Below are 11,259 nucleotides of genomic sequence, written 5' to 3'. Positions count from 1 at the left end.
ACCATGCAGGGCTTTCTTATACATTTATTTTGCAAAGCTTTTGCTCTGCTTTGTTGTTTTCTTAAACCCCTACTTGTTGGAGAGGTTGTGGTAGGAAATATAGTTCTTAAGAAGTAGAGCACTTTAGCTATATAATAAGTCGCAGTACTTCGATCATAGTCATATTGATACCAAAGTATCAGTGCCAGTCAGGTCTCTATATTGAAATTCTCAACAAAATAAACAACAGCAACAACAACAACAACAACAACAAAAGGAAATGGACCATGGGTAGGAGTATTTGATCATATGTATATGTGTACAAGCTATTCCAAGCTAGAAGTTTCCCAAGAAATTAAGGTCAATGGAATAGTTTTGGTCGTAGGGTCACTGCAATCCGAATGCTCTTTGTAGCATTTTTCAAGCCTCTGTAATCTTGGTGTTATGCTTTGCTGTCATCTTCTTTTGATTGGATGTCATTAGAAACCTTAATTTCCATCGTTTCCGGATTTAAGACTTCTTTCCCATTCTCTTCTTTTAAAGGCAATTTTCTGGATGGAAAGATAAAAATAAGTAACTTAATTTGCTATGTCATGTGAAGTGGAATCCCTTAACATTTAAGTTAGTGTTTTGTAGAAGCAAATATGTTACAATGTTAAGGGTTTTGTTATTAGGATAAAAAAATCCAATTTGTGAAAGTAATATCATATTGACAGAAAAATCATCTAAAAGTTGATAAAACAATTAACATTGTGTACTGTAAAAAATTGATATAATGCAGAATGATGAATGAAATAATATATATGTAAATTTAGAAGCACTGAATCATTCATTATAGGGTGGCTTAAATCTGATAATCGGTTGATGATATTAAAAACATAATTGTTTTGGAATGTAAAAAAGACAAAACATTTTTAATATGTCAACTAGATGATTTACTAGTCCTTAAGTTTTTCAAGTAGAAACAATCAATAGTACCATATTCTGTTACAATAACTTCAGAAGCTAGGTGAATTAGCAATATGCTTTGTAATTTAATGCAAATAAACATTTTTCAGGGATTTCTCAGTTGTTTATATTTACTGTATTTTTAAATTTTTCTCTTTTCTCCTTATTATTTATTATTTTCTTGTTACTTTTGTATCACTTGTGAGCACTTTTTTGAGTTGCTTCCTGTTGTAACCTATTAAGCAATTAAGACATTTATTTCTTAATTTTAAGACTGTTCCACAAATCTTACTATGATGACAGTGAATCAAGATTTCTATTATTTTTCTAGTGTTCTTAAATTCAGTGGTTTACTATTACATCATGTGTACATGGTTTTTGGGGAAACTTTTCTTCCCTTGACAAACTATGTTTTCCACATAAAAAAAAAAATGCTACAAATAGAATTCCTATTCACCACTGCGACTTTAAATTCACTATTTTATGGGAAAGTGAAATCTAACGTCCTAGTTCCTCTGGGATTTATTAGTATTTTTTTATATATCTATTTTGCAATGAGTGGGTAATCCATTTTATTCTGAGGATAAAGCTATCATGTGGAAACTAACTAATCAAAAGTAATTCATAGGCAAAAACTAGTAACATCAATTTCTGGGAATTAAGTAGCATCTACTTTGTACTGTGGAAGGCAGGCTATTTTATATGTATTATCAATAGTGAATGCACTATTGATGATAGCCATTCTGTCCTGAGTGAGGTGGTATCTCATTGTGGTTTGCATTTCTCTGATTAGCAACGTTGAGCATTTTTTCATATGTTTGTTGGCCATCTGTATGACCTCTTCACAGAAATGTCTCTTCATGTCCTCTGCCCATTTTTTAAATGGCTTGTTTGTTTTTTGGTGTTGAGTTCTATGAGTTTTTATGTGTTTATAAATTTTGGATATTAACCCCTTATCATATGTATCATTGGCAAATATCTTCTCCAATTCAGTGGGATGCCTTTTTGTTTTATTGATAGTTTCCTTTGCTGTGAAAAACTTTTTAGTTTGATGTAATCCCACATGATATATATATATATATATATATATATATATATATATATATATATACATATACATATACATATACATATACATATACATATACATATACATATATATATATATATATATATATATATATATATATATATATTTGCTTCCATTGCCTGAGGGGATATATTGTAAAAATATTACTAAGGGTGAATCTGTAAATTTATGTCCTATATTTTCTTCTAAGAGTTTTATGTTTTTGGGTCTCACATTTAAGTCTTTAATCCATTTTGAATTTATTCTTGTATATGGAATAAGAAGGTGGTCTAGCTTCATTTTTTTTGCAGCGTTTTTCTAGTTCTCTGAGCATCATATATTAAATAGACTATCTTTAACCCAATGTAAATTCTTGCTTCCATTGTCATAGAGTAAATCACCATATAGACATGGATTTATTTCTGGGCTCTCTATTATGTACCATTGAGCTATGTGTCTGTTTTTATGACAATACCATACAGTTTTTGATTACTGTAGCCTTGTAGTATAATTTCATGTCAGGTAGCATGATACCTCCCACTTTGTTCTTACTCCTCAAGATTTCCATGGCTATTCAGGATCTTTTACGGTTCCATATAAATTTTAGGATTATATGTTCTAGTTCGGTGAAAAATGTCATTGGTAATTTGGTAGGGATTGCATTAAATCTATATATTACCTTAGGTAGTATTGACAACTTAACTATATTAATTCTTACTACTCATGAGCATGGTATATGTTTTCATTTATCTGTATCTTCTTTAATTTCTCTCTTCATGTCTTATAATTTTCTGAGTATAGGTCTTTTACTTCCTTTGGTTAAATGTATTCCTAAATATTGTATTGTTTTTGAAGCAATTGTAAATGGGATTTTTTTTCTTCATTTCTCCTTCTGATAGCTTGTTATTGGTGTATAAAAATGCAACTGATTTCTGAATATTAATTTTGTATCCTGTAACTTTACTAAATTCATTTGTCAGTTCAAATTTCTTTTTTTTGGTGGAATCTTTGGGATTTTCTGTATATAGTATTATGTCATCTACAAATAATGACAATTTTACTTCATCCTTTCCAATTTGAATGCCTTTTATTTCTTTTTCTTGTCTGATTGCTGTGGCTAGAACTTTCAGAACTATGTTGAATAAAAATTATGAAAGTGGGCAACCTTGTCTTCTTCCTGATCTTAAGGAGAATGCTTTCAGCTTTTCACCATTGAGTATGATGTTAGCTGTGCATTTATCATATATGGCCTTTATTATGTTGAGATGTGATCCCTCTATTCCCACTTTGTTAAGAGTTTTTATCATAAATGGATGCTGGATTTTGTCAAATGCTTTTACTGTATCTATTGACATGACCATATAATTTTTATTTTTCATTTTGTTAAGTGGTGTATCATGTTAATTGATTTCTGGATATTGGACCAAACTTGCATACCAGGAATGAATCCCACTTGATCATGGTGTATGATCTTTTCCATGTATTGCTGAATTTGGTTTGCTAATATTTTGCTGAGGATTTTGCATCAATGTTCATTAGGGATAACAGCCTATAGTTTTATTTTTTTGTAATGTCTTTTGCTGGTTTTGGGATCAGGATGATAGTGGCCTTGTAAAATGAGCTTGGGAGCCTTCCCTCCTTCTCAATTTTTTGGAATAGTTTGAAGAGAATAGGTGACAATGTTTTTTTGAATGTTTGGCAAAATTCACCTGTGAAGCCATCTGATCCAGGGTTTTTGTTTGTTGGGAGCTTGTTGATTGCTGATTCAATTTTGTTATTAGTAATCAGTATGCTCAGATTTTCTGTTTCATCTGGATTCAGCCTTGAAAGATGTATGCTTCTAGAAATTTATCCATTTCTTCCAGAATGTCTAATTTGTTGGTGCTCATACTATTTTCTTAAACTTTTTTTTGTATTTCTGTTATGTCTGTTTTCACTTTTCCTCTTTCATTTCTAATTTTATCAATTTGGGTCTCTCTCTCTCTCTCTCTCTCTCTCTCTCTCTCTCTCTCTCTCTCTCCCTCTCTCTCTCTCTCTCTGACGAGTCTGGCTAAAGGTTTGTCAATTTTGTTTATTTTCTCAAAAAAAATAGTTCTTGGTTTCATTGATCTTTTGTATTGTTGTTTTGGTCTCTATTTTGTTTATTTTCACTCTGATCTTTTTTATCTTCTTCCTTGTACTCCCTTTGGGCTATTTTGCTATTCTTTTCCCAGTTCCCTTAGATATAAATATAGGCTGTTGAAATTTTTCTTGTTTCTTTAGGTAGGTGTGCATTGCTATGAATTTTCCTCTTAGGACTGCTTTAGCTGCATCCAATAGATATTTGAGTCGTTGTGTTTTCATTTTCATTTGTTTCAAGGTATCTTTTGATTTCTTCCTTGATCTCATTTATGACCCATTCATTATTTATTAACATTTTATTCAGCATCCATGTGTTTGTGTGCGTTGTCACAGGGCAGCCTACCTGTCTGTCCCCTAATACCTACCCCTAAAAAAGGAGAGTCTGTTACACTAATCCTTTTGGGGACTTTGCTTCACCTTTGTGCTAACAGCTTATGTCTCCCTGTTTGGCCATGGAGGATGACTGGTTAGTCAATGATGAGTAAGATTCCCCGGGGAGGGGGGGCAACTCAAGCCAGGCACTCGAGTGGGGACCAGCAGGAGAAACCACGGGGTTGATAGAGGTGGTCATAGACCCCCACCTTCCCCCGGTTAAGGAAAGCTTCTACCTTTGTGGCTGCATTCCTTACCACAACCTGCTTGGGAAGAGATTCAATGGTATAATAACATCAGTTCTCCATCTATCCATTTCAGTAAGTTTCAGCATAAAGGTTTTGTCTCTTGGGGAGGTACATCCTGAAATTGATGGTTCAGCTGCTTGCAGGCAAGGGTAATTATTTCAAATCAGTTTTTTAGTATAATGTGTGAAATTCACAGACCTTGGAGAAAACAATGTTGCTTTCTTGTGTATGCATCAATAAAAGCCACAAGGTGGCCTAATTTCAGGCTCTCAGTCCTTTGAGACTGTGAGACCCTTGGCCAGTGTTTCATAATTTTTTTTTGATTTCTGTTTCTTACTTTCTTAAACCTTCACAACCACTTCTTCTCTCACTGCCTGTGTTGCGCTGGACACGACATGTGTATTTTCTGGTTTTCTTGTAATTGATTTCTAGTTTCATAGCACTGTGGTCAGAGAAGATGCTTGATATGATTTCAATCTTTTTAAATACATTGAGACTTGTTTTGTGGCCTAGTATATTGTCTATCTTCGAAAATCTTCTATGTGCACTTGAGAAGAATGCATATGTTGCTGCTTTGGGGTGAAATGCTCTAACAATATCGATTAAATACAACCGGTCTAATGTGTCATTTAAGGCTACTGTTCCTGTATTGATTTTCTGTCTGGAGGAGCTGTCCATTGGTTTCAATGGTGTTTTGAAGTCCCTTACTATGATCGTATTACTGTTGATCTCTGTCTTTATGTCAGGCAATATCTGTTTTATAAATTCAGGTGTTCCTATGTTGCATGTATAGATGTTTACTAGGGTTATGTCCTCTTGATGGATCAATCCCTTTATTATTATGTAGTGCCCTTCTTTGTCTTTCTTTTATTATAGTCTTAATTTTAAAGTCTATTTTGCCCGATATAAGTATTGCTACCCAAGCTTTTTTTCTCATTTCCATTTGTGTGAAATATCATATTCCATCCCTTTACTTTCAGTCCGTGTGTGTCTTTTGATCTGAGGTGGTTCTCTTATGAACAGCATATGCATCAGTCTTGTTTTTGCATCTACTCAACTACCTTATGTCTTTTAATTGGAGCATTTAATCTATTTACACTTCAAGTAATTATTGATAGGTATACATTATTTCCATTTTATTATTTGTATTTCTTGTCTTCATTAGTTTCCTTGTACCTTTCTTCTGCTTAAAGAATCCCTTTTAACATTTCCTGCAACACTAGCTTGGTGCTAGTGAATTTCTTTATTTTATTATTTTCTGGGAAGCTCATTATCTCTCCAATTTTATATGATGCCCTTGTGAGGTAGAGCAATCTTTGTTATAGGCCTTTGTTTTTCATCACTTTGAATATTTCCTGCCACTCCCTTCTCGCCTGCAAATTTTCTGTAAAAAAAGTCAGCTGATAGTCTTTTGGGAACTCTCTTGTAAGGAGCTCCCTGTCTTTCTCTGGCTGCTTTTCAGATTCTCTCTTTGCCTTTCACCTTTGCTGTCTTAACTATGATATGTCTTGGTGTGGATCTGTTTGGGTTGATCTTGTTTGGAACTCTGTGCTTTCTGGACTTGTATGTCATTTTCTGTCCCCAGGTTAGGGAATTTTTCTGTCATTATTTCTTCAAATATGTTCACGATCACTTTTCCCTCTCTTCTCCTTCTGGTATTCCTATGATGTGAATGTTGTTGCACTTGATGTTGTCCCACAGGTCTCTTAAACTATTTCCATTGATTTTTTTATCCGTTTTTCTTTTTGTTGTTCCAATTGGGTGCGTTCTACTACTTTATCTTTTAAATTGCTAATTCGATCCTCTGTTTCATCTAATCTGCTAGTGATTCCCTCTAGTATATTCTTCACTTCAGTTATTGTATTCTTTATTTTTGACTTGTTATTTTTTCATGGTTTCAATATCCTCCTTTATGCTTGCTATATATTTGTTGACATTCTCACTAAGTTCCTTAAGCATTCTTTCATTTATTAATTTTTTATTGGGGAATATTGAGGAACAGTGTTTTTCTCCAGGGCCCATCAGGTCCAAGTCATTGTCTTTCAGACTAGTTGTGGAGGGCCCAGCTCAATTCCAAGTCTAGTTGCCGTTTTCAATCTTAGTTGCAGGGGGCACAGCCCACCATCCCATGCAGGAATTGAAGTGGCAACCTTATTGTTGAGAGCTTGAGCTCTAACCAACTGAACCATCTGGTTGGCCCCTTAAGCATTCTTATAATCAGTATTCTAAACTCTGCATCTGGTAGGTTGATTGCTTCCATTTCATTTAGCTCCATTTCTGTAGGTTTCTTCTGTTCTTTTATATGGGAAATGTTTCTTTTTTCCTCATTCTGGCTATTGCTCTGTGTTTCTTTCTGTGCATTAGGTAGATCACGTATGTATCTCAGTCTTTGCTGGGTGATCTTATGTAGCATGTGATCTTTGTAGTCGAATTGCTCAGTCTCCCTAATCTCTTGTGCATGTGTTCCAGAGGTGTTCCTTGTGTTGTGTTTTCTCCTATTGTAATTGAGCCTTGATTGCTTTTGGCTTATCAGTAGATGGGATTGATTCCCGAGTTGAATAGCTATGAAGATTGGCAATGCCCACATTGTATGAGCTGTGCGAGTGGCTGACACCTCAGTGGAGGCTTAGCCCCTGTGGACTCTTGTGTCTGTTGATAATTCCCTTTGGGTGTGCCACTTGTTGGTAAAACCAGATAATGCTCTGGTTTTGTCTCAAGCTGGCTTCTGGATGTGTTGGTTCTGGTGCCTCTTGGGTGGGGTTCTAGAGCAGGGCAATTTCAGAACAAAGCAAACCTGCAACTACAAAAAAATACACTGACTCATAAAGACAACAAACACTCAATATAAACAAAACTACAAAACACGAAACAGACAAAAGAAAAAAAAAGAAAAACAAGGAAAAGAAAATAAGAAGAGAAAAAAGAGAAAGGGAAAAAATAAAGAAGGAAAAAATACACACACACACACACACATAAATAAATAAAAACAACAACATAAAAAAAAAAAAAAGGGCAGGTCTTGGCTTAAAGCCCACTAGCTTTCTCTAGGTTGTCCACTGCTGTAAAAAAATCTCTGAATCTTTTGGTGGTGGTGCCACTTACCAGGCACCCAGAGTACCCCTGTCAGTGCAGCTTTAGGTTGGCGGGGCTATGTGCTATGTTTTACAAAGTCAGTTTCTGCTCTCACCAGCACGGATGCATGCTGAGCACCCTATAGCCACCCCCTGGATGGTGGGCTTCTTCTCTTTTGAAAGGTCGCCTGGGTCTTAGGGCACCTGTTCCATGGGAGGATGTGGAGGCCCCTAGAGTTCTGAGCTTCTGAAAACGCTGAGTTGCCTCTACAACCTGATGCTAAACATGTGTATGTCTTAGTGGCTCTAGTTGCCATGTTGGGATCAGCCCAGACAAGGTGGGGGCTGGGTGGGCTGTTGCCTTTGTGGTTCCAACCAGACCAGGAGTGTCACACACCACTACTGCCCCCTGCCCCCTGAGCTCTTTACTTATGTGGAGTGTGTGTTAGCTTTTGTAAAACACTTGTTGCAGTACTCAGGGGCTGCAGCTATTCTGTTTTGTTTTCTGCTCCTGCTTTTTCTGGAGTCTGCTTCTAAGCTGGGAGGGTGGGGTGGGAAGAGCTCTGGGAGGATTGGGGGGAGGCGTCCAGGCTCTATGTCTTTTCTTTTCTTTTCTTTTCTTTTTTCTTTTCTTCTTTTCTTTTCTTTTCTTTTCTTCTTTTCTTTTCTTTTCTTCTTTTCTCTTCTCTTCTCTTCTCTTCTCTTCTCTCTTTTTTTTTTTTTTTTTTTTTTTTTTTTTTTTTGCCTAGCCAAGAGGGCTTAAGCTGCAGTTCTCAGAGGATCTCTGCCTCAAATGCTGGGCATAGCTGTCTTATATGCTGATCCCTCACACAGGAATATAGGGCACAGGGAGAGAGCCTGGCTTTTTCCTTCTCCTGCGGCTGTAGTGATCTCTGGTCTGCGTCCTGGGCTCCCAAGGGCAGCAGGCCGCATCTCTACACTTCCCCCCTCTATCCTTCCCTGCTCACCCTATTTGCCCACCTTCAAGTAATACAATGCATGGGTCTCTTTGTTGTTCCCTGGGTGATGAGCAGAGAATCCTTTGTTGAATTATAGCTGTTCCATTTGTTGTAACTTCCAGGGGAGTTTTCAAGAAGCACCTCTCATGTCGCCATTTCTGTGACATCACTCTTAAATCATCTTTTTGTTTCTGTTTCTGTTTGTTTGATTGTTTTAAAATATAGCTCTTTTGTATGTAAGGGAATTTCCTTAACTTGTTTTCATACACGTTGATATAACATTGTAAGTGTTAGTTAATACACAGGAATTTGTTTTTTGAGGGTAATATTTTGCTTCATTGAAAAGATTTATAATTTCTGAACGGGAGACTACAGAACTCACCTTGTGCCAACTGCTTCTATTATAGTTAACTTCAAATTAAAATGTAATAACCTCCAAATGTAATCACTGAAAACATCCTGAAGGTTTATATTGAAATTTTAGCTACAGAGTAGAACACTGTATTTCCCTAAATATTCATCATTTCAATCTCTTGAGAGAAGAAAGATAGGATTTCTGGGAAAAAAAAATGTTTTCTTTATCTATGACAACACTCAGCATTTGGTTTAAGATGAGAAGCCTAAATGAAGTTTTTTTTCTTTTTTTTTCTTTTTTTTTCCCCCCAAGGGGAAGATAGCTGGCAAGGAAAAAGGAAAAAAAAAAGAAAAAGGGGTCTTTGTGTTGAAAAACAATAGCATTTACAAGATGGGCAGTATTTAAAGAATAGTGTGATGGTCATGATTTTGTATTAAATATATTAAATATATTTTTGTGTGTATCTATTACATATATTATAAAATATATTAAATATAAAATGCTACTATTACTAGTTCTGAATAATGCCTTTGGTTTGAATCATGTTAATTTTTATGTATGTGAACTGAAGCACATGTTCATAATCTTTAAAGGTTTAACTAAAATACCTACTGTGGTTCTAATGGAGCTATGATGGATGTAGAAAGATGTATAGAACATCTTGAATGGAGACCAAGCACCATTTAATATATATACACTAAAATGACAGTTTAACAATATTCCTTCCTGTTCTTTACAAACATTCTTCATTTAAAATGTCTTGTATATATTTTACACTATTTCTATTTCAGACTGTCATATTTATATTCAGAGTGATGACTAATTTCCTGACATATCTTCATTTCAGTAAAAATCAATTACATTTTCAAAGCATAAATTTTTTAAAGAGTATGAAAAGTGTAGAAAAATCTGAGTAACATCAGTCTTTTTGACATTTTGCATAAAATTGTAAATATATGTTTGAACAGTTGATTTTCTCTGTCATTGACACACAGTTTTCATGTGAAATATCTCAGCAGAAAACGGATTTTAGATATTCACATGTAATTTCATTGAAAAGCAAATGACAAAATTTTCACAAATGATCATATTTGTAAATGGTTACTAAAAATAATAACAATGTGCTATCACTTTACCAACACATAATAAAAAAAATAGCTAAGCATTTCAATCTACATACTCTGGTTCTGTTAGTGGTGTGGTTTCATTTGGCTCATTTACTGGGCTTCCGTCTTCATGATTAGTAATCCTTTCATCTTCTGTTCTCATCTCCACTATTGGCTCTTTTGATCCATCTTTCCTAGAAAAATTAAAAATAAAATTCTACCTATATATTGTAAAACTGGATGCACTATGGGACATATTTTTAAATTTCCCCCGATACCACTTCCCCCCAAAATAAATCCAACATAGATTAAGAATACATCTTCTTTTTTTCTTAAATTTAAATTCATCTCACCATATTTTTCACTTGGAAAAGTAGATAGAATAAATTTCATTTGGTCTGTCATTCTTTTTCTCATTGAAAGTGTGTTTCAAAATTTGTAAGATAAAATTTATAAAAAAAATTATTGTTTCAAGTGTCTGTAAATATATATGAATTATTTTAACTGTAATGTAGCTATGAACTATTAACATATTCATATTTTCAAGAAAATAGTTTAAATACAAAATACTATAACATATATGCAAGATTTTTCATTTGTAATTTCATGTTTATGTCATCTTTATTATAAGATTTCTAAAATATGAGACTAAGTGTAATTTATCATAATTGTGAAAAGTAGAAAGTTACTGCAAAGTATCACCCTCAAGAAATAAAGTAAAAGAAAGAAAAACGAGGAAGTCATTTGGTGGTAATAAAAGGTAAGTGAGATACCAAAATTGGAATGATGCACTCATAATACAGATAACAAGTACATCTCCCCCCAAAAAAATCACACACACCTATGGAAAGGATGTGGAGAACTCAACTACTCAGGAACACGTGCTTACCATACTATCCCACAATTGTGCTCTTACGTATGTAACAAAATAAGTTGAAAATTTATGTCCATACAAAAATATGCACATGAATATTTATAGAAGCCCTATTCACAATTGCCACAAATTGGAACCAACCAAGATGTCTTTTTCA

At 34.4% G+C, this 11,259-nt stretch overlaps 1 protein-coding gene across 1 annotated transcript in view; it reads right to left on the bottom strand.

Annotated features, from left to right (window-relative positions):
* Positions 1 to 279: 279 nt before the first annotated feature.
* NCAM2 (neural cell adhesion molecule 2) overlaps positions 280 to 11,259 on the bottom strand; it is a 459,814-nt gene continuing 448,834 nt past the window's right edge. The window contains exons 17-18 of the mRNA XM_081065129.1: positions 10,303 to 10,422; positions 280 to 530 (exon numbers count right to left, since the gene is read on the bottom strand). Of these exons, the coding sequence (XP_080921255.1) occupies positions 422 to 530; positions 10,303 to 10,422 (229 nt within the window). The 3' untranslated portion in view covers positions 280 to 421. The remainder of the gene's footprint in view (positions 531 to 10,302; positions 10,423 to 11,259) is intronic.

The sequence above is a fragment of the Rhinolophus hipposideros genome (assembly GCF_964194185.1).
Source record: "Rhinolophus hipposideros genome assembly, chromosome: 2".
Taxonomy (NCBI): Eukaryota; Metazoa; Chordata; class Mammalia; order Chiroptera; family Rhinolophidae; genus Rhinolophus; species Rhinolophus hipposideros.
Note: the sequence above shows the minus strand (reverse complement) of the source record. Positions and strands in the feature narration are given on the sequence as shown.